The sequence below is a fragment of the Ctenopharyngodon idella genome, chromosome 4 (assembly GCF_019924925.1).
Source record: "Ctenopharyngodon idella isolate HZGC_01 chromosome 4, HZGC01, whole genome shotgun sequence".
Lineage (NCBI taxonomy): Eukaryota > Metazoa > Chordata > Actinopteri > Cypriniformes > Xenocyprididae > Ctenopharyngodon > Ctenopharyngodon idella.
Genome location: NC_067223.1, coordinates 18994904 through 19018749, shown reverse-complemented (window position 1 = coordinate 19018749; position 23846 = coordinate 18994904). Strand labels below are relative to the sequence as shown.

Sequence of the window (23846 nt, the reverse complement as noted above, 5' to 3'; positions counted from 1 at the left end):
TGAAATGCTTTTTCATAACCACAGAGCATTTGTGAAATTTCCAGTAAAGGATAAAGTGTCTTAATGGTCTTCATATTAGAAAGGATTAGAAAGAACTTTGTATTTTTCAAACTCATTAAGAATTTGTTGATCAAAATTAAATTGGAGCAGAGAGATCTAACTGTAAAACTCACCCAAAACAGACTTGATCAACTGTGATTATACAGTACACTACAGTAAAGTATACAGTAAACTATATATTAATTCTTGCAATTTTTTTGTACAAAAAGCCAAATTTATTAAGACACTCTCTTTTCAGAAATTTAAAGTGAACTGAAGGTAAATATTAGTTCATTATATACTAAAAATGACTATATCCCTAGAAAAATTAACATTGTTAATTAACATTTTTATGCAGAGATTTCTGTGGAGTTCAGCAGATGTAAACTGTGCCTGTGTTCACTCATTAGTCGTCACATTATGTTGGTGTTTTGGTTTCATTTTCATGGACTTTCAGTTTGTATTGCTTTATTTCCTGTGTTTCATTGATCAGTTCACAGTGGTTTCGTATTTAGTTCATTATTTTGTGTATATATAGCCTTTTATATTCTTAGTTCATTGTCTTGTGTTGGTTGTGTATGGAGCACATGGTTTCATTTTATTTTGAATTAGTCTGAACCTTTTTATTAATACTTTCTGCTATTTAATGAATCACATTAATGCTTGACTTTTTTTTTTTTTTTTGCTGCCTTTTTAATCTTTGATTCTTGGATGATCATAATGGTTAAACAAATTTTCTGGTATTTTAGATTCAAATTAACTTTATATGTCCACACTTCAATATTAGAAAAAACAAACTGACTTTTATAGTTGTTTCTATACTTACGTGTGATGTATGAATCCATACTGTGTTTTTATCATCACATTTGTCACTTTTAATATTTGATATGTTTTTTACCCTAAACATTACAGTTTTACAATACTCTTTCAATAGTATTTCACAAACAATTCTACTCTGAATTCCTCTGACATTTATTTACTATATTCTGTGCACTTTTGTCATTTTAGCGAGTGAGCAGGGCTTTTAATTTGGCGCGACGTTTTGACGTCAAAAGGCTGCGCCCCGTTCTTGCGTCTGTTCAGCTGAGGAAAGGTTTGTGTTTTGAAACATATAAACCGTTCAATCAGTGTAGGGTTTTTACAAGCGATGCAAAATGAATTATTTATCATTGAATTTAACATTATAATGGTTTATTTAACATTAATGAATGTTATTTATGTCAGTAAAGCGCATCCACATGAGTAACAGAAAAGGTGCGTCTCATTTCGCTGCCTATATCTTGAATCAGATTATTGTAAACAAGAATTCGGTCGCTGGCATGTTGTGATGGGAGAAACGGACCTTTTCGAAACTCCGAGTCAATTGAACCAAATGCATCGCATAATGATTCAGTGATTCGAATCGCTTGAACCATCGCGCGCTGACGACACATACTGGTTAAAACAGAAACACAAACGTGTAATAACAACTTTTACAAACCAACTGCAAAAGTTTTCATGAAAGTAGAATTTATTAAGTAATCTACAAATCAGTAAATACCAAAGAAAAATCAAATATCCAAATATGAAATGTTTGTATAATTTGTGCTCTTTTAATTTGAAGCACTAGTTTTGAGTGTTTTTTTGTCTAATCAGGTCATTTAAGACCATTAACTCTCACTCTGACTGACTCTCTTTTACCAGTGCACTGATTACTGAACTATGGAGCTGACTGAGACACACTGAGAGATTTGGATTTATTTTTCTTTCTGTTAATTATTCTCATCTTAAACATGACAGATTGTCCAAACACAGAGAAAAACTCCTGGTGAAGCAACTGAGATCCACGTGACACTATTATAAAGATGGCGTTTATTAAAGAGGAGAGTGAAGATTTGAGGATTGAAGAAACATTCAGAGTGAAACAAGAAGATACTGAGGAACAAACAGGTTGGTTTCATTATCAAAGCTGAACTCAGTCATTTGATCCTCATTAAAATGTCCAGCTCTACAGAAGTGAATGATATTTGAAAGTGACATGTGAAGGCCAAGTATTGTAACCCATATTCTGAATTTGTCTGATGCATTTAACCTCTCCAGTTAGTGCACACACATTGGGAATAGTGAGTAGTGAACACACACGCTGCAAACTGTGGACACACACGATTGGGGGTTAGGTGCCTTGCTCAACGGCACTTTAGTCAGATATTTTTGAGCGACACAAACAGTTCAAATCAAAGATGCAAATTGTGCACTAAAGGAAACATCTGTTGTGACATTTCTATCAAAATTTTGATCAAGGATGTGTGTTTCTTCTCTTGAACTCCATGTAGCAGCAACATGAGAGGATTTTCTTCACATTAAGACCCAAAATGTAAATGTGAGGAACAAACTCTCTATGTTTACTCTTTGGTCATTTTTGAGCAAGATGCTAACGGTCTAATCAGATTCAATGAACTATGCTAAGCTATGCTAAAAGTGGTACCGCCAGACCCGGAGATCGGCTGAATGGATTCGAAAACGGTAAAACTCAACTGTTTAACTCTAGGGGAGTTGGAAAATGAGCCTATTTTCAAAAAAAGTGGAGTGTTACTTTAAAATAATGTTTATCCTCTAGCGCCTCTAGTCTCCCAATCAACGTCGGCTTTGAGCAAAACAGCATCCACCTTTGTTACTGGCAAAGCAAATTTAGATCAGAATCACTGAATCACAGAATCATCAAAATCACAGTTTATCAGTTTGTTGATTAGGTAATGGGATTATTATAGACTTTTTATGTCTGGATACTCTCTAGCCAGCACTGCGAAATTTTCCGCTGTTACAACACATTCAGTCTTGGTAAATACTTTTCTATTTTCAAAAGTTAATTTGCCTGTAAGGAAAAAGAAATGTTAGTTGTTAATTATGATTAGTTTTTTAAAAAATCCATCATATTGTTGTTTAAAGTACCGACCGCGATACCAAGTTGGTATTGAAATTTTAAAAATGTGATGCTTTGAGCACTGTTGAGCGGATCTGTAAACATCTCTGATTGGCCATTGTGTTCACGCGCTCAAAAGATATGTCTGTGATTGGCTACCATTGATCAACGCTTCAAAAACATGTTGTAAATAGACATCAATGACGCTCTTCACTGAGCGCTTAGACAGATACACAAGGAAGCGTTTGAAAGCAGGCGTCTATCACGGACCAGTCCGCTGATAGATGCCTGCTTTCAAATGCTCCCGTTCCCACTTTCAAAACGCTTTCAAATTGTAAGCCATATAATGATTCCCAGGGGAAGCATATACAAGGAGAAAAGCAGAGGACCTAATACTGAGCCCTGTGTCACACCATACTTGTGTTTGATGAGAAGTCTCTTCATTTACACAAAGTCGTAGCGGTCGGATAGGTGACATGGTATATGACGCCTATACTAAATGCTCATTATGGTTTAGTGTTCTCAGTAGGCTATTTAAGTGATTAATTAAATATAAATGTGTGATTATTCGACTAATGGCTTAAATGAACAATTGCTAGTCGACTAGAAAATTTTTTAGTCGGGGGCATTCCAAATGTTTTTACATTAGCTTTTGATCATGTATAAGTGTTGTGGGATTGTCACTTTAGAGTTCTTCTTGGATGGTGTGTTGATGTTTTACATTTGTGGTTATTAATTTCTACAATGATTACATTATACAGCACTGTGGTAAACTATGTTGTTTTGTTATGTGCTTTATAAATAAAATTGGATTGGATTGGATAACTGCCAGCTTGAAAGTGTTTGAGACATGTCATAAACAAAGCAAAGAGTAGGCCTAAACAATATTGCCAATAGGTTCTGAGATTACAGGTAAAACCTTTTTTTAGTAGCTTAGTGGGTATAGGATCTAACATACATGTTGGTTTTGATGCTTTATATGACTAAATGTTTTGATGTCTGTCTGTGACATTAAACTGCTAACTTGTATTTGTCTCTTTTCACCTTAGACTTGATGCTGCTGAAAGAGGAGACTGAAGTACTAGATGAAATGGAGGAAGACCAGTATGAGAAACATCATGATTTCACAACTGGAGAAAAATTTAGTTGCTCAGAGACTGAAAATTCATCCTCACGAAAAACAGAAACTACAAGATATTTCAACTGCCAGCAGTGCGGACAGAGTTTTACTAAAAAAGCAAACCTTAAAATCCACATGAGTGTTCACACCGGTGAGAAGCCTTTTACCTGCCCTCAGTGTGGAAACAGTTTCTCTCAAAAAGGAAGCTTTAACAGGCACATGAGAATTCACACTGGAGAGAAACCTTACATGTGCTTTTTGTGTGGAAAGAGCTTCACAGCAGAACTAAACCTGAGATGTCACATGAACCTTCACACTGGAGAGAAGCCATTCAAATGTGATCAGTGTGGAAGGAGTTTCAGACATAAAGTGACACGTAATTACCACATGAGAATTCATTCGAGAGAGATCAGTTTTATATGTCATCAGTGTGAAATGAGTTTCACAGACAGGAAACACCTTAAGAATCACGTAATAACTCACACTGGAGAGAAGCCATTCATGTGCCATCACTGTGGAAAGACTTGCATAAACAAAGCAAATCTTGATATTCACATGAGAGTTCACACTGGTGAGAAGCCTTTCACCTGCCTTCAGTGTGGAAAGTGTTTCACACGTAAAGCAAACCTTGAAGTTCACATGAGAGTTCACACTGGAGAGAAGCCTTTTACGTGTCTTCAGTGTAAGATGAGTTTCACATATCAAAGAGACCTGAATCGTCATTTGCAAACTCATCCTGTAAATACATTGCAGTGTTCCTCAGTGTGACAATGTGTCCTGCAAAGTTTAGCTCCAACCCAAATTAAACACACCTGAACCTAATCAAGCTAATACTAGGCATATTAGAAACATCCAGGTTGTTGTGTTGAGGCAAGTTAGAGCTGGACACCCTTGCTTTAGGAGATGTTCCAAATACTTGAAGCTGGCAGTTATCAAACCCCTTATGAAAAAGTTTTACTCAGGAGAGCTGGTTTATATCTAAAATATTTTATGTCTAAAATATGTTCAGTTTTGCAGAGTTACGGTATTTGTGAACAATTTCAGTCAGGATTTAAATCCCATTGTTGCACAGAAACTACTGCTGAGGTCTCTGAATTATGACTGTTGCACTGTGACAGTGGAACAGCAGCTGAAAGGCTTAGCCTAAGTCAGGATTAGAGCTTAGTACAATTAATTAGTATTTGGGGGCTGCACTGTGATCTTTAAATGGGGTCTTTTAATATGTCATCAAATGCTTCTTGCTTTTTTTTTTATATGCATGCCAAGATTATCTTTGGTATATGAACTATTACACTGAATGACATTTTAGTGGGTGTCTTCTGTAAATCATAGCAAAAATGTATGATAGTCATGATAGTCAACACATAATGTATGTGGAAAATATTTAAAGCTGTATTACACTTTTTTTTTTTTTAATTGCAATCTCATTTTTGTCAAAAAGTGAATGAAACATTTTCAAGAGAGCGGTGGGTGATTATTAAAGTTTTAAATAAGACACAACTCTTTAAATGGAGAGTTCAAATCAGTGGTCTAGATCAGGGTAGAAAATGGACATTTATTTCTAAATTATAACAGTGTTGATGCAGTAGCAGCTCCTGTCCATAATTTAGGTAGGGCAAATTCTGGGTCTTAGCGTTAGTTTATGATAAACATTTTGTAAGCTTTATATTTTAAAAGCTGAACACAATTTTAAACTTAAGAATTTATACTTTCATTAAATTGATACACTACTCCACATAGAAAGAACAGACATGCCAACTAGTTACTGACCTGATGCAGACTAATATACATATAGCTGAAGCGAATTGATATTGTCATAAGCATATTAAGGAAAAAAAGATGCACGACCCCTTTAAATGAAGCTGAAATCATGCCATTTTGAGAATGAAACCAAACTGTTTGTTCCTCAGTATCTTCATGTTTCACTCTGAATGTTTCTTCAGTCTTCACATCTTCACGCTCCTCTTTAAAAAACACATTTTTTGTTTGTTCCTCAGTATCTTCTTGTTTCACACTAAATGCTTTGTCAATCCTCATTTCTTGCCTCCTCTTTAATAAACGCCATCTTTATAATAGTATGTCACGTGGATCTCAGCATGTGTCGTCAGCGTGCGGCGATTCAAGCGCTTTGAAACATTTAATCATTTTGAAAAGCTGTTTCCCTTTCGAGAGTGGTCACTTCGACACTGCGACAGCTTTACTGCGGGAACTCCTCCCCTTCTCCGAAACTTCTGAAGATTTTATAGGCTAACGCCAGTTAGAAAAACTGGCCAATTGTCATGAGCTATGCAAATACTAACAGGCTTACCTGTATAAGGTGGCAGAGCGACAACTGCGTCAGAATCTTCTCCTTCATGCTACTGCCATAGTCAAAGACGTAGAAGAACCTGCTCTCTTCACCGCATCCGATGGCAACGTTTTGCAGTATCAGCGCGGGCCCCATCGACCTGCCGGACCCACACGAGCATCGCATCGCCTCGCCTGCCTGGGCCTGGCCCACACTGAGGCCTAGTCAAGACTGTGTACACTGCGCGGACTTGCCTGTTCATGTGCTGAGGACTCGGAGGAAAACTGCTTGTAGCATTAAGGGGGCAAGGCCCACTGCTGGCAAGGAGACGATGGTGCCCCCCCCCTTGGGACGAAGATGACGACACGCCCCCAGGCTGCCATCCTACATCTATGCCCCGTTCACCTGTCCTTTTTGTCCTCCTGCCATCGCGGACTTCGTTTCCATCAGTGCCAGAGAGGAGGACGACTCCATGTCCATCTTGGCTTCTGAGAAGGACTGGGCTGAGTCAGAGCCAGATCGTTCCGAGGCAGAGGGCCCTACTGATCTCCACGACCAGTTCGCTAGGGTCCTTGCAAAAGCAGTTAAGGAATTCGTTGACACGTTTATTGTTAACGGACCGTTTCCCCGCCAGCACACTTAACCTCGCTGGGGCAGGGCTCCGGTCTGCATACGTCACCGCCAGCATCCTTGACTGAAAGAATACGGCCGCCATGTCAGTTCATAGGCGTGTGGAGAGCCATTCAGGCATCTTCCCTTGGTTGCTGAGTATAATTCAAAACGGGTATTCCCTTCAGTTCAGATGCAGACCGCCCCCGCTTTAGCAGCATGGTTCCGTCTGTGACGTCGCCTCAAAATGCCCCTGTGTGTCTAGTCTGCTCGCGAAAGGAGCGATAAAGCGAAACCTAGAGCGGATTTTACAGCTGTTATTTCGTGGTGCCCAAGAGACCGATCCTGGTCTTCAGACCCATCAATCGAGCGCTTCACAAGCTTTTTTTCAGAATAATAACTGTCAAATTGATTCTGGCACAAATCTCTCCCAGGGACTGGTTCATGTCTGTGGATTTAAAGGACGCATTCTTTCACATTCAAGTAGCGACGCGCCACAGGTGCTTCCTGAGATTCGGCTTTGAGGGCACGGCGTACCAGTATTAAGTGCTCCCGTTCGGTATGGCTTTGGCTCCGCGCGTGTTTTTGAAGTGTGTAGATGCAGTGCTTTCCCCTCTCATAGAGAGTGGTATGCGCATTCTAAATTATCTGGACGACTGGCTGATTCTGGCCCATTCGCGGGATGGGCTTCTTAGTCACATAGATGTATTGCTTTGCCACTTGGAGTCCCTAGGGCTGCGTGTGAATATGCAGAAAAGATTTCTGAAGATTTTATAGGCTAACGCCAGTTAGAAAAACTGGCCAATTGGCCAAGCTATGCAAATTGCATGCAAATACTGACAGGCTTACCTGGCGGTATATAAGATGGCGGAGCGACAATTGCGTCAGAATCATGATTGAACGCTTACCCAGCTGATCGAGCAGCGGGCACGGCGGCTTGTGCAGTGTCTCGTTCCCGTCTCTCAGGGAACCAAGGTTACGATAGTAACCAGAGTTTCTGCATGCTCAGTTTCTCTATCAGGTAGTTGTAGATGTCAGGTGACTCAACCGGAGATAATCCCGTCAGATCGTCCATCCATTGAGTGAGCATGTACGGGTTGGCCAATCTGGTTCCGTCCATTAAAGTTAACTTTTTCAAATAACAATCGCAGATCCGAACAGTGAGTGACCTTACATATTCAGACTAAATTGGATTTTCTCCAGTCATTGTTAAAAATAAACAAGCTAACAACACTTACTAGCTATTGTTAGTGAAGTGGTCAGGGGAATCGTTCTGTCTCCACCTAAGCTCCGCCCACACAAAAAAACATCACAATTGCTGCATCTGAAAACTTAGGCAGCTGACTTGTTGCCTCGCTGCATGTTCACCGACAGCTGATTAATGACTGTTGCAATCAAATTTCACCTCTGACAAAATTCTGGCAGTGTCAGGAGTTTTTAAGCACAGTCCTGCAGTGCGGCTTCTCCTACTACAGCCGTCAAATCAAACACCAATTAGAGCGCAGAACCTGATGATGCACAACTGAGATCCTACAGTGTGACATGGCTTTACAGCAGGGATCATGTTCATACAGTCTGACAAGCAACAGTCATAAAGGACTGTAATGTATCCGACCTAAAACCCACCCAAAACAGACATAAAACTTGATCACCCCTGATTATACAGTACACTACAGAAAGGTATACAGTAAACTATATATTAATTCTTGCAAAAAAAATTTGTACAAAAAGCCAAATTTATTAAGACGCACTCTTTTCAGAAATTTAAAGTGAACTGAAGGTAATTATTGATTAAAAATGACTATATCCCTAGAAAAATTTACATTGAAATGTGATTTTTTTTTTTTTTTAAGAAAACTGCAGAGATTTCTGTGGAGTTCAGCAGATGTAAACTGTGCCTGTGTTCACTCATTAGTCGTCACATTATGTTGGTGTTTTGGTTTCATTTTCATGGATTTTCAGTTTGTATTGCTTCATTTTCTGTGTTTCATTCATCAGTTCACAGCGGTTTCGTATTTAGTTCATTATTTTGTGTATATATAGCCTTCTGTTCACTTCGTTCATTGTCTTGTGTTGGTTTTGTATGGAGCACACGGTTTCATTTTATTTTTGTTTTGGATTTCACTTGCTTTGTTAAAGCTAAGCTGTTTTATATGATCCACTATGCTCTCCATATCATCATCATCATCATTATCCTAACGTAACATAGTCAGTGATTAGAATCACTCTACTAAGGCAGCAACTCACATAAATTACATTGAAGACTTTTTATTGATTTCATTAAAAATCTTTGAAATACCCCCTTTTAATTAGACTGAACCTTTTTATCAATACCTTCTGCTATTTAATAAATCACATTAAAGGGTTAGTTCACCCAAAAATGAAAATTCTGTCATTTATTACTCACGCTCATGCCGTTCCACACCCGTAAGACCTTCGTTAATCTTCGGAACGCAAATTGAGATATTTTTGTTTAAATCTGATGGCTCCGAAATCTGACATTTCCTCTCTCAAGATCCATAAAGGTACTAAAAACATATTTAAATCAGTTCATGTGAGTACAGTGGTTCAGTATTAATATTATAAAGCGACAAGAATATTTTTGGTGCACCAAATATTTTCTTTCTTTCTTTTTTTTTTTTTTTGGTGCACCAAAAATATTCTCGTCGCTTTATAATATTAATATTGAACCACTGTACTCACATGAACTGATTTAAATATGTTTTTAGTACATTAATGGATCTTGAGAGAGGAAATGTCATTGCTCCCTATGTAGGCCTCATGGAGCCATCGGATTTAAACAAAAATATCTTAATTTGTGTTCCATAGATCAACGAAGGTCTTACTTTTATAGTTGTTTCAATACTGACGTGTGTTTTATAAACTCATCTACTGTGTTTTTGTTATCTAATTTGTTTTGTTTTACAGTTTAGGCATAATCTCATACTCTTTCAATAGTAGTTAATATTTCACAAACAATTCTACTCTGAATTATATTTACTATATTCTGTGCACTTTTGTCATTTTAGCCAGTGAGCAGGGCTTTTAATTTGGCGCGATGTTTTAACGTCATAAGGCTGCGTCCCGTTCTTGCGTCTGTTCAGCTGAGGAAAGGTTTGTGTTTTGAAGCATTTCAAGTATTTAAATCATTACAAACCGTTCAATCAATGGTATAGTTTTTACAAGCGATGCAAAATGAATTATTTATCATTGAGTGTAACAGTATAATGCTTTAACATGAACGTTATTTATGTCAGTAAAGCGCATCCACATGAGTAACAGAAAAGGTGCGTCTCATTTCGCTGCCTATATCTTGAATCAGATTATTGTAAACAAGAATTCGGTCGCTGGCATGTTGTGATGGGAGAAACGGACCTTTTCGAAACTCCGAGTCAATTGAACCAAATGCTTCGCATAATGATTCAGTGATTCGAATCGCTTGAACCATCGCGCGCTGACGACACATACTGGTTAAAACAGAAACACAAACGTGTAACAACAACTTTTACAAACCAACTGCAAAAGTTTTCATGAAAGTAGAATTTATTAAGTAATCTACAAATCAGTAAATACCAAAGACAAATCAATTATCCAAATATGAAATGTCTGTATAATTTGTGCTCTTTTATTAATTTGAAGCACTAGTTTTGAGAGTTTTTTGCTAATAATAATAATAATAATAATAAATGCTTTATTTATCCCTTTTAGGGAAATTCAAGAAATTCTGATTGTGATGCACCCAGAGATTTAGTTTGGATTTATTTTACTTTCTTTTAATTATTCTCATCACTGTCCAAACACACAGGAAAAACTCCTGGTGAAGCAACTGAGATCCACATGACACACTATTATAAAGATGGCGTTTATTAAAGAAGAGAGTGAAGACATGAAGATTGAAGAAACATTCAGAGTGAAACATGAAGATACTGAGGAACAAACAGGTTGGTTTCTTTCTCAAAGCTGAACTCAGTCATTTGATCCTTATTAAAATGTTCAGCTCTACAGAAATGAATGATATTTGAAAGTGACACGTGAAGGCTAACTATGGTAACCCATATTCTGAATTTGTCCGATGCATGTAACCTCTCCAGTTAGTGCACACACATTATAAATAGTGAGTAGTGAACACACACACTGCAAAACATGATTGTAATATAACTATAACATATATAAATTATATTATAATTATATCAAATATAACTATATAATAAACATAATAACAGAATTAACTTTTAGCACATCAAATACAAATAGTTATTTGATACCAAGCCAAATCACATTTATTTGTATAGAATTTTCACAATACACATTGTACACATAGCAGCTTTACAGAATGTGTTGTTGTAACAGTAGTTCAGTTTAAGTTTATTTGTATAGTGCTTTTACAATACTGTTTCAAAACAGCTTTACCGAAAAAGTTTCAAATATTATAATGAAGAGATAAGTGGTGACCGTCACAGGAAAAAAAAACTTGTCAGGCTTGAAAAGTCTCTATTCAGGATCTCTGACTGCCGCACCTAATGTCTTCAGGTCAGGTTTCACACTCAATTGATTATGATCACAAACTTGCATGGTGCATGACAAAACAGAACCTAGGTCAGGATAATTATTATTATTTTTTTTTAATAATTTGGTGTTATTTTGTGCTGCGAAGTGAACAACACATGGGTTTACTGTATGTGTCGCATGAAGGCGGCTTTCTGCTGTTTGCAATCTGACTCTTTTGAGGAAACAGCTGATTGTAAGCCATATAATGACTCCCAGGGGAATCATATACAAGGAGAAAAGCAGAGGACCTAATACTGAGCCCTGTGTCACACCATATTTGTGTTTGATGAGAAGTCTCTTCATTTACACAAACAAAGTGGTAGCGGTCGGATAGGTGGGGAAGCTAAAGTATAGCGCGCTTTACTGCACATCATGGAGGCACCGGCGCAATTTCTTGCATTTTTTCCTGACAACAGCGGAAACAACTTAAAATACTCATTTTTAGTCATACAGATAAGTGTAATACATAATTCATAACGGTAAATGGTCTATTTTTATTTGTGTAAACTCACAATAACAAGAAAACATTGTTTTCTTTATTTTACAAAAGCACAAACAGGATGCGTTTTCTGCCGTCTCAGCCTCCCTGAGCAGCAGCGTGTCACAAAAATGAACTGAATCTCAGTGTACAGACATCAGACATGAGAAGTATATCTATAAAGGGTTAGTTCACCCAAAAATGAAAATTCGGTCATTAATTACTCACCCTCGTGACGTTTTACACCCATAAGACCTTCGTTGATCTTCGGAACACAAATTAAGATATTTTTGTTGAAATCCGATGGCTCCGTGAGGCCTACATAGGGAGCAATGACATTTGTGTAAAAAACAAAATAACGACTTGCTTAGTGATGGCCGATTTCAAAACACTGCTTCAGGAAGATTCGGAGCGTAATGAATCAGCGTGTCGAATCATGATTCGGAATGTGTGTCAAACCACCAAACTGCTGAAATCACGTGACTTTGGCGCTCCGAACTGCGGATTCGACACGCTGATTTACAGAATTTTCATTTTTGGGTGAACTAACTCTTTAATATGTCTACTTTTAAACGAACCAATTTAAATCGAAAAGAAATACTCTCTGCTTATGCAAGCCGTAGGAAAGGTGCATTTCTCTCTAAAGGCACGTCCACTGCGGAGATGCATCTTTGCAGCCGACACTGATACAGAAAACACTAGTTTATTAATAAATAATTAAAATGTGTCCTTGCTATTTTTTCCCGACACATTCAGGCACCTATATTAAATGCTCAGTATGGTTTAGTATTCTCCTCAGTAGGCTATTTAAGTGATTAAGTAAATAGAAATGTGCGATTATTCGATTAATGACTTAAATGAATGACTGCTAGTCGACTAGAAAAATCTTTAGTTGGGGGCATTGCTAAAGTTATTACATTAGCTTTTGTTCATGTATAAGTGTTGTGGTATTGTCACTTTAGAGTTCTTCCTGAATGGTGCGTGTTGATGTTTTAAATACAACTAACTTGTATTTGTCTCTTTTCACCTTAGACTTGATGCTGCTGAAAGAGGAGAGTGAAGTACTAGATGAAATGGAGGAAGACCAGTATGAGAAACATCATGATTTCACAACTGGAGAAAAATTTAGTTGCTCAGAGACTGAAAATTCATCCTCACGAAAAACAGTAACTATAAGATATTTCAACTGCCAGCAGTGCGGACAGAGTTTTACCAAAAAAGCAAACCTTAAAATCCACATGAGTGTTCACACCGGTGAGAAACCTTTTACCTGCCCTCAGTGTGGAAACAGTTTCTCTCAAAAAGGAAGCTTTAACAGGCACATGAGAATTCACACTGGAGAGAAGCCTTACATGTGCTTTTTGTGTGGAAAGGGCTTCACAGCAGAACTAAACCTGAGATGTCACATGAACCTTCACACTGGAGAGAAACCATTCAAATGTGATCACTGTGGAAAGAGTTTCAGACATAAAGTAACATGTAATAACCACATGAGGATTCATTCAAGAGAGATCAGTTTTATATGTCATCAGTGTGAAATGAGTTTCACAGACAGCAATCACCTTAAGAATCACGTAATAACTCACACTGGAGAGAAGCCATTCATGTGCCATCACTGTGGAAAGACTTGCTCAAACAAAACAAGCCTTAAGGCTCACACGAGAATTCACACTGGAGAAAAGCCTTTCACCTGCCTTCGGTGTGGAAAGAGTTTCACAGTTAAAGTAAGCCTTGAGAGGCACATAAGAGTTCACACTGGAGAGAAGCCTTTTACATGTCTTCAGTGTAAGATGACTTTCACATATCAAAGAGACCTGAATCGTCACTTGCAAACTCATCCTGTAAATACATTGCAGTGTTCCTCAGTGCGACAAGAGGTTTAGAAAAAGTAGTTTGTGTACACTGCGTTCATTCGTTTTTGTGATTTAATATTGAAAGTAGAAAAATTAGAAAATGGTGCATTTATTCATTTCTTAAAAAAAAAAAAAAAAACCTGAAAAAATGCCTCTTTTATGTTTTTAGGTTCAGGGGTTGAAAATGGATAAACGGCTTGAATATTTGTATAACCCCTTGTTTTCTATGTTGGATATGGTAGGTAAATTAATGACAGTACTAACACGGGATGGGGCCCTGGGTCTGGTTCAAACATACATACTAAGAAAAATAATAACTCGGGTATTATGTCTCGTCTATCATTATTCGTTTTAAGCAAAGCTTTGTAAACCCTTAATTTTGTAAACACACACTGTTATTGGCCATGCCTCCACTTAGTAGAACTTCTAACTTTTTCAAATCACCCTACTAAGCATGTGACTAAATTCAAATAACACAAAGAAATGTGAATTGGAGAAATGATATACATTTTACTGAAGGTAATATGAAATAAAGTATTCAGTACTTGTTAGTAGTTGTTAGATTTTGCTGTATTTGGCCGAGCAGTCGTTTTGGAGAAGTATTGCGGATTGCACGTTCCTTTCCCTCGCTCCTCGCAAGCTGCCCCGCCCACCCATGAAGAGTAAACTTTGGAAATGAACCAATCAGAAACAAGTAAAATAAAGATTAGCTGGTATTTTAGTGCAAACAAGTTAGTGTGTATGAGCAAATGTAAATCCTTGTACCTTAAAGGGTTAGTTCACCCAAAAATGAAAATTCTGTCATTAATTACTCACCCTCGTGCCGTTCCACACCAGTAAGACCTTCGTTAATCTTCAGAACACAAATTGAGATATTTTTGTTTAAATCCGATGGCTCAGTGAGGCCTACATAGGGAGCAATGACATTTCCTCTTTCAAGATCCATAAAGGTACTAAAAACATATTTAAATCAGTTCATGTGAGTACAGTGGTTCAATATTAATATTATAAAGCAACGAGAATATTTTTGGTGCGCCAAAAAAACAAAATAACGAATTATTTAGTGATGGCCGATTTCAAAACACTGCTTCAGGAAGCTTCGGAGCATAATGAATCAGCGGGTCGAATCCGCAGTTCGGAGCGCCAAAGTCACGTGATTTCAGCAGTTTGGCGGTTTGACACGCGATCCAAATCATGATTCGACACGCTGATTCATTACGCTCCAAAATAATTTGAGTGACGCAGGAGCTGGCCAATAATGAGCCAGACGTAAACAAGCTATGTCAACTGCGTATGACAGTTCAAATTGTTAAATAAAGTTATTTTTGTTTTGTTTTGTTCTGTTGAATTTACTCATTAGTGAGTGATTTGAATCACTCTACATAAGAAGCAACTCACACAATGACTCTTGACATTAAAGACTTGACTGACGATTGATTTTATTAAATAGCTGTGAAATACTCCATTTTTAATTAGACTGAACTTTATTTATCAGTACTTATTATTAATTGATTCACATTTGTATTTTACGTCTTTATTGTTTATTTTATTCTAATTTTTTATTTTAATCATAATTTTTGGACATTTTATACCAATTTTCGGGTATTTTAGATTCAAGTGAACATGTTCATAGTGAATTTTAATATTAGAAAAAAACACACTGACTTTTATATGTGTTTCAATATTGGCATACGGTACCAGTCTAAAGTTTAGAAACATTATTTTTTTTTGTTATTGAAAGAAGTCTCTTGTGCTCAACAAATCTGCATTTATTTGTTAAAAAATACGGTAAAGTAGTATTATTGTGAAATATTACAATTTAAAATAATTGTTTTCTATTTTAATATATTTTAAAATGATCAAAACTGTATTTCCAGCATCATTACTCCAGTCTTCAGTGTCACATGATACTTCAGAAATCATTCTAATATGTTGATTTGCTGCTAAAGAAACATTTCTTCTTTATTATTATCAATGTTGAAAACATTGATAATAATGATACCATTCAAACATTTGTGGTAAGACAAAAAGAGAGAATTTAATACTTTTATTCATCAAAGATGCATTAAATTGTTCAGAAGTGGCAGTGAACACATTTATAATGTTACAAAAGGTTTCTATTTAATAAGTTTAATATATAAATGTGATAAATGCTGTTCATTAAACTTTCTATTAATCAATGAATCCTGAAAAGTATCAACCTTTCCGCAAAAACGTAAAGCAGCGAAAACTGTTTTTAACATTGATTATAATAATAAGAAATGTTTTTGAGCAGCAAATCAGCATATTAGAATGATTTCTGAAAGGTCATGTGACACTGAATTGAAGGGTGTGGATTCTGGAATACACTGCTACTTCGTATATCTTTTGAGTGATTTATAATATAAAATTAACCAACATTTATCCTTCTAAATATTAAATTATTTGAATTACATCTTCAACTTATTTTAAAGCATTTATTTTCCTTTTCATCTTTAAACACTAGAGAATAATGACGAATATTGTCTATACTTCTCACTGAGAGAAAAGTACAAATTGTCAGTATGTTTTGGGGAAGTTCAACTAACTTCAACTTTGGAGAAGCTATGCATCCTTTTTTATCTGTGTATGTATGCTAGTATTATGTGTTACAGGTCAGTATTGGTGAAAGTTGAACAACAGGCATCCTAGATGAAGAAATTACTTGTTTTTCCGGACGAAATGGCGCCCAGAAACATATATTTGTGACCTAGGTCACTTCGTGCCTAAACCATGGTCTTGGTGTCGTCCGGATAATCGTTGGAGATGTGCTTCTGCTGATCACTCCATGTGTGGACATTTTCTAAGTTTACCTATGGCTTAACCAATCAGAATCATTCAAAGTAATGACGTAGTTAGTGGACTCTGTTAGAGGATAATTGCTGTTGTATTGAATATATATGCAAAGTGGCATACAAACTCCTTGTGAGTGTTGAAGCTGACTTCTGCTGAGGTAACTGCAAACTATTCTTTAGTAAAATTTTCTTAAACTCTGACTCTGACACTTTCTTAAAATCTGGTCTTTGGGTCTTTAACTGTAAATTTCCCTACAGAAGACTGGAGTAATGATGCTGAAAATTCAGCTTTGCCATCACAGGAATAAATTACATGTTTAAAGATACTAAAACAGAAAACAGTCCATTTAAATTGTAATAATATTTCACAATATTACAGTTTTAACTGTATTTTTGATCAAATAAATTCAGCCTTGTGAGGAGAAGAGACTTCTTTCAAAAACTTTAAAAAAAAATTAATGTTTCCAAACTTTTGACAAATGTATGATGTATAAACTCTGCTTTATGAACTCATACACTCTTTTTAACATTTGTCACTATTTGCATTTTAATAAAAGGATATCTGTTATTTCTATGCACTTGTAATTTTCGCGTTCGGGCAGGACTTTTATTTTGGTTTGGCGGTGTGAAGTCATAAGACTACGCCGCGATACTGCATCTGTTGTGATTCTGCTGAAGAAAGGTTTGTGCTCTTAAACATTTAAGTTGTTTAAATCGAAGCCTTCATATAATTATTACAAACGATACAAAGTTAATTATTTATTATTAAAAGTAGCATCATTGTTTAACTAATGGTTTACACCTGGTAACTTAATGCGTTTTATTGATCGAATAGATATACGATTTGTTAAATCTCTTTCATTTACTCTCGGCCACATAAATGTGTCTTTGCAAAATGAATATACATCCGATTTTCAATACCTTATATGCAAATGTAGTTCACGTCAACTATAGCAAAGAGCTGTATTTTATTTATTATCATCAGCTAATTTCAAGACAAAGACTGTGCCGCCGAACTTTGTTTCATTTGTGGCAGTTTGCGCTTCAGCTTACTGAAGAGACCCGCCTCAAACTATTTTGTATTCATTTTTTCTTTCTGTTAATTATTCTTATCTTAATCATGACAGAGTCTCCAAACACAGTGGAACTCCTGGTGAAACAACTGAGATCCACGTGACGCACTGTTATAAAGATGGCATTTATTAAAGAGGAGAGTGAAGAAATGAGGATTGAAGAAACATTCAGTGTGAAACAAGAAGATACTGAGGGACAAACAGGTTAGTTTCATTCTCAAAGCTGAACACAGTCATTTGATCCTTATTAAAATGTTCAGCTCTACAGAAATTAGTATTTTTGAAGAATGTCTTATGAGTGTCCTAATTAAAGTGGTTTTATTTGACATGGAGCGGGTCGCAGCATGTGGACAGACATGTTGAGATCACATGACCAGACAAATACTAATGCTGCCTTCAATGCTGATATTATAACACAGTTGCTGGAATGCATAACATGAGAAAAGGTTCTCATAAAGAAATTAAAGGGGTAAAAAAAAAGGTGAAATTTCTCAGTATCAATTATATTATTGCTCTGATTACTCTGATACTCGTTTTCTCCTTTTCCAATATAGATTGCAAGGATTTCAGATTACCTCAGGAGGACTCAAATGGTAAAATATTCACCTTTACTTGAATAATGTTTACATCACTTGAGGAATTAGGCCTTGTTTTTCCCCACCCTTCTGAGTATTATTCTGTTATTTAATGCTAGTGATACTTTAAGTTCACCTTTTGAGTAATACATTTCCTCCAGAAATAATCCTAGAAAGTAAATTTCTTTATTTGGTACTTTATTTAGTAAATTTCTTTATTTGGTACTTTGAGATTCATGCAACAAATTTCCCATTGTTTGAATTTATATAAAAAAGGAGAGAGAGCGAGAAAAAGACACTTGATCATAAACTATATATATATAAACTATATGTGATGAGATCTGGGAAAACTCGTTGGATGTCACGATGGAACATTTTCAGTAAAGTCAAAAAACAGATCGAATGTAACATGTAGAATGAAGGTGTATTAATGCAAATTTCCCACCAGTCCTGGGTAAACTACGGCACGCAAAGATTTTTTTTTTACCTAATGTAGGCGGAGCACAAGAGAACAACGGAGCTATAATGAACACATGTTCTAATGATGTGTTTATTAGAGGTTGAATTCAAATCAAATACTGCCAAACTGACCATACTACTTCTGAATAGGATGTCTACTTTGTAAAATGTATGAAAATATGGAAATATATGGTTCAGATCACTCGAACCATAGTAATGGAGCTTGGGTGTCATCTAGTGAAAAAGTTTGGTACTGCGCCCAAACAAAATCTTACTGAAAGCTCATTTTTGAAATATTTCAACCTAAAATTTGGAATGTTGATATTTTTGGCTTTGATTTTCTTGCAGTTTAAGAGTAAAACATGTTTTGTAATATATTATTATAAAATATAAACATTTATATCTTTACATTTTCATAAAATTAAACTTCTATAACTTATTTTATTTCACTTTCATAATTTATTTCACTTCTACAATAATCTGACGAGTGTCTTCTTTAAAACAAAACCAACCTTAGGTCTATATTCCAAAGCATTACAACCGTTCCAGCTTTCATATGGTATTGAAATAGGTGATGGGTAAAATTTCAAATGGGTTTTCGCAGATCACATCACACACACAAATATATATATATATATATATATATATATAAACTTCTGTTGCTATGTAACATCGACTCAGCACACAGCATTCACCAGACAGAAAGACAATGAAACAAATCAAAAAAAAAAAAAAAAAAAAAAAAAAGAACCATCATTAGTACTGTTTTCGTAATATGCATATATCAAGTCCATTAGCGCAGTTCAACATATCAAAATGGCCTCGGTACCAAACATTTAAAGGGTTAGTTCACCCAAAAATGAAAATTCTGTCATTTATTACTCACCCTCATGCTGTTCCACACCCGTAAGACCTTCGTTAATCTTCAGAACACAAATTGAGATATTTTTGATTAAATCCGATGGCTCAGTGAGACCTGCATTCACAGCAATGACATTTCCTCTCTCAAGATCCATAAAGATGCTAAAAACATATTTAAATCAGTTCATGTGAGTACAGTGGTTCAATATTAATATCATAGAGCGGCGAGAATATTTTTGGTGCGCCAAAAAAACCAAAATAACGAATTATTTAGTGATGGCCGATTTCAAAACACTGCTTCAGGAAGCTTCGGAGTGTTATGAATCAGCGTGTCGAATCCGCAGTTCGGAGCGCCAAAGTCACGTGATTTCAGCAGTTTGGTGATTTGACAAGCGATCCGAATCATGATTCGACACGCTGATTCATAACGCTCCGAAGCTTCCTGAAGCAGTGTTTTGAAATCGGCCATCATTATACAAGTCATTATTTTGTTTTTGTTGGCGCACCAAAAATATTCTCGTCGCTTTATGATTAATATTGAACCACTGTACTCACATGAACTGATTTAAATATGTTTTTAGTATCTTTATGGATCTTGAGAGAGGAAATGTCATTGCTCCCTATGTAGGCCTCATGGAGTCATCGGATTTAAACAAAAATATCTTAATTTGTGTTCTGAAGATCAACGAAGGTCTTACGGGTGTAAAACGGCACGAGGGTGAGTAATAAATGACAGAATTTTCATTTTTGGGTGAACTAACCCTTTAAGCAAAGGTACGTTCACAATTAATAAAGGAAACTCTTTCATTTTTCATTTTAGTTACATGAACAGTCTGAAATGGGTTAGTACATGAAATAACAGTTTTAACTGAATAAGACCACTGATGAATGACTGACACTGATGGGGTTATGCGCAATCTGCAGGGGTGTGATATAACAAATTACAAATACTCACGTTACAGTAATTAAGTAGTTCTCATAATAAATTGTGCTTTTTAAGTAGTTTAAAAATTGTGTACTTTGACATTTTAAGTGATGTATCTGTACTTTTACTATCCATCTATCACGTTGTGCCTTTAAACGGGGTTAACTTGTATTTCTCTTTTTCTGCTGTAGACCTGATGGTGCTGAAAGAGGAGAGTGAAGTACTGAATGAAATGGAAGAGAAAGAACATGATTTCATACCTGGAGAAAAGACTTCCTCACAAAAAAGAGCTCAAAAGACAGAAACCCTTAATTCCCAATTGGGAGCTCACTCAAGAGAGAACTGTTTTATTTGTCATCAGTGTGGAATGATTTTCACTGACATGACACTCTTTAACAAGCATATAATAATTCATTCTGGAGAGAAGCCTTTCAAATGCAAGCAGTGTGAAAAGAGTTTCCGATTCAATAAATACCTTAAGATTCATATGAGAATGCACACTGTAGAGAAGCCTTTCACATGCTCTCAATGTGAAAAGGGTTTCTGTCATAAAGTAAGTCTCAAGAATCATATGAGACTTCACACTGGAGAGAAGCCTTTCACGTGCCCTCAATGTGGAAAGAATTTCACATATAGACCAACTCTTAATGCCCACATGAAAAGTCACACTGGTGAGAGCCCTTACACCTGCAAACTCTGTGGGAAGAGCTTCTCACAAAAAGGAAATCTTAAGTATCACATGAGAATTCACACTGGAGAGAAACCTTTCACTTGCCATCGCTGTGGAAAGAGTTTCAGACATAAAGTAAGCATCAAGTCTCACATGAGAATTCACACCGGAGAGAAGCCTTTCAAATGCACTCAGTGCGAAATGAATTTTACATATAAAGAATCCCTTGATGTCCACTTGATAAGTCACACTGGAGAAAGCCCTTACACCTGCAAACTGTGTGGGAAGAGCTTTTCACAAAAAGGAAATCTTAAGTATCACATGAGAATTCACACTGGAGAGAAGCCTTTCACATGTGATCAGTGTGGAAAGAGTTTTAGACATAAAGTGACCCTTAATAAGCACATAAAGATTCACTCAAGAGAGAACTCTTTTAAATGTAATCAGTGTGGAAGTAGTTTCACAGATAGAAATCACCTTAAGAAGCATGTAATAACTCACATCGGAGAGAAGCCTTTCATGTGCCATCAATGTGGAAAGAGTTTCACACTTAAAGGAAACCTTAAGACTCACATGAGAGTTCACACTGGAGAGAAGCCTTTCACCTGCCCTCAGTGTGGAAAGAGTTTCAGATTTAAAGGAAATCTTGACACTCACATGAAACTACACACTGAAGAGAGGCGTTTCACATGTCTTCAGTGTAAGAAGTGTTTCAAATATCAAAAAGACCTGAGACATCATTTGCAAACTCATTCTGAAAAGAAACTGCATTGTGGCAAGAAGTCTAGAAAACATAGCATTTTTAAAAATCACCCAAGCATTCACTCTGGAAAAAGGCGATTTAATTGTGATAAATGTAACAAAAAATTTCTTTTGCCATCACACTTACAGATACACCTGAAAAGTCATGCAGATGTCAGACCCTATTTGTGTTCTTTGTGTGGAAAGAGATTTAAATGGCTCAGAAGTTTAAAATGGCACCAGAAAATACGTATCTGTGTGAAATCTAGGCTACTTTCACACCACAGCTGAATGTGGCCCAGATCTGATTTTCTGCTCAAATTTAACATGTACATTTTACATGTAAATTGAATTGCAAAATTTAGGAAACGGATAAAAATAACTTTTAGAATCTGAATATTGAATTAATTTGGATAGATGATATTATGTGCATGTTACTATATCAAATACAAATGAAAAATTATAAATAAAGGAACATTAACTGAATGAAACCATGAACATTGCACAGTTATTTGATTTTAGTCAATGAATGCACAGGTAAACATCAATCTGGACTTGAATATGGCTACTTTTGGAGCTCATCTGATGTAATTTGTATGCTGGTTCTGGCTGTGTGTTACCACTGATCCTGTCTGAAACTATAATTTGACAGCAACATTTTATTTTTTTAACAAGGCCTGTTTTAAATTATAGTTTGACAGTCCCAAAACTGTTATCTTCAAGCTTTTTTCATGGTAAATGTAAGGCCCCGTCCACACAGAGACGCATTTCTGTGAAAACGCACAAATTTTGTATCGGATAGGCGGTTTGTCCACACGGATCCGGCGTTTTTGGAAGGTAAAACCGCTATTTTTTGAAACCGGGTCCCAGAGTGGATAAATCTGAAAACGCCGTCTTTGCGTTTTCATGTGGACGGCCTATCCGTATATTTTGTGAAACGATGATCTTATCACCCCACATGTCGACCCTAGTCAGACGCCGCTAACAGCACAAAACAGCAACAACAATAGCAGACGCTGTTTTAAGTGCATCTCTGTGGCAGAATTACAGCGCCACATACTGCTCTGGCATGTATACTACATCGTTTCGAGTCGTTTCAGTGGTTTCGTGTGGATGCAGATATTTCTTGAGACGAGAAAAAAAAAAAAGATCGGATTGGATCTGGCTTCGTGTGGACGTAGCCTAAGAGTCCTTTTAAAAAAAACACTTGGAGGCTTCAAAAGGACTCTGGAATTCAAATAATGTAAAGGGTCCAGAGATACTATGCACATGAAAGATATTCAAGAACGTAATTTTCAAATGTAAAAAAAAAAAAACTTGTGTATGTCTACAGTGTAACACTAAAAACTTCTAAGAAAAAAATGTGTTTAGAGCATACATTGTAAAAAAAAAATATGGATGTAATGTCCGTGACGTTACCCGTAGGTTTCTGAAGAGCATTTTTGAAGCCTAAAGTGGGCAGTCGCCATCTTGGCAGCGCGTCATTCCCGGATAACTGAAAATGGGCAAAGAGGTGGGACGTTCTAAAAGTTTACTGTCAATATAGATGCTCCACAACCAGTAATATTGTAATTTTTTGTCGGGTGTGCAAATGACATCACGCAAAATCAAAACAGGACTTCATACCTTTGTAAAGAAATAGCGACCACGAGATGAATCCAATCCATCGCACTTGGGTAAAATGTCCATGAGCGTCTATTGAAAAACATCCAACAGCACCTTTTGTCCACAAACGTGTTAAATCCATGAAATATTGATATATTGTCCATTGTTTGCATCACATTTCTTCTGAACGATCTGCTCGCCATCATCGTTCTTCAAGAAATCATGCAATCTGAGCAGCGTTTACGTTGTAAAACTGTATACGATCGTATACATTGGACTCTCACAAACATA

At 36.4% G+C, this 23846-nt stretch overlaps 2 protein-coding genes across 16 annotated transcripts in view; both read left to right on the top strand.

Annotated features, from left to right (window-relative positions):
* The window catches only part of LOC127510665 (gastrula zinc finger protein XlCGF8.2DB-like), a 242149-nt gene that overhangs the window by 58081 nt on the left and 160222 nt on the right, over positions 1-23846 (top strand). Inside the window, exons 1-3 of one of the 13 annotated variants that reach the window (XM_051890558.1) lie at positions 498-1132; positions 10760-10895; positions 13013-14384. The exons of 1 other annotated variant lie outside the window; for it this stretch is intronic. In XM_051890558.1, the coding sequence (XP_051746518.1) occupies positions 10811-10895; positions 13013-13863 (936 nt within the window). In that variant the 5' untranslated portion in view covers positions 498-1132; positions 10760-10810 and the 3' untranslated portion in view covers positions 13864-14384. 11 more of the 13 variants (XM_051890560.1, XM_051890562.1, XM_051890559.1 and 8 more) reach the window with 11 other exon arrangements.
* On the top strand, positions 17272-22448 carry LOC127510615 (gastrula zinc finger protein XlCGF57.1-like). Of its 3 annotated transcripts, none has more exons than XM_051890412.1 (4): positions 17272-17328; positions 17774-17923; positions 18274-18312; positions 20731-22448. In XM_051890412.1, the coding sequence occupies exons 2-4, from the start codon at positions 17839-17841 to the stop codon at positions 22239-22241; spliced, it is 1635 nt and encodes a 544-aa protein (XP_051746372.1). In that variant the 5' UTR covers positions 17272-17328; positions 17774-17838; the 3' UTR covers positions 22242-22448. The 3 variants fall into 3 exon arrangements, with proteins under 3 accessions (XP_051746372.1, XP_051746373.1, XP_051746371.1); XM_051890413.1 differs by having other exon boundaries at positions 17774-18188; XM_051890411.1 differs by having other exon boundaries at positions 17774-18312.

Excerpts from the sequence above, each read along its gene's own strand:
- LOC127510615 (XM_051890411.1), top strand. The coding sequence starts at position 18,147 with ATGCATAACATGAGAAAAGGTTCTCATAAAGAAATTAAAGGGGTAAAA. Across the intron at positions 18,313-20,730 it reads ACCTCAGGAGGACTCAAATG|ACCTGATGGTGCTGAAAGAG; the intron begins GTAAAATATTCA and ends TTTCTGCTGTAG.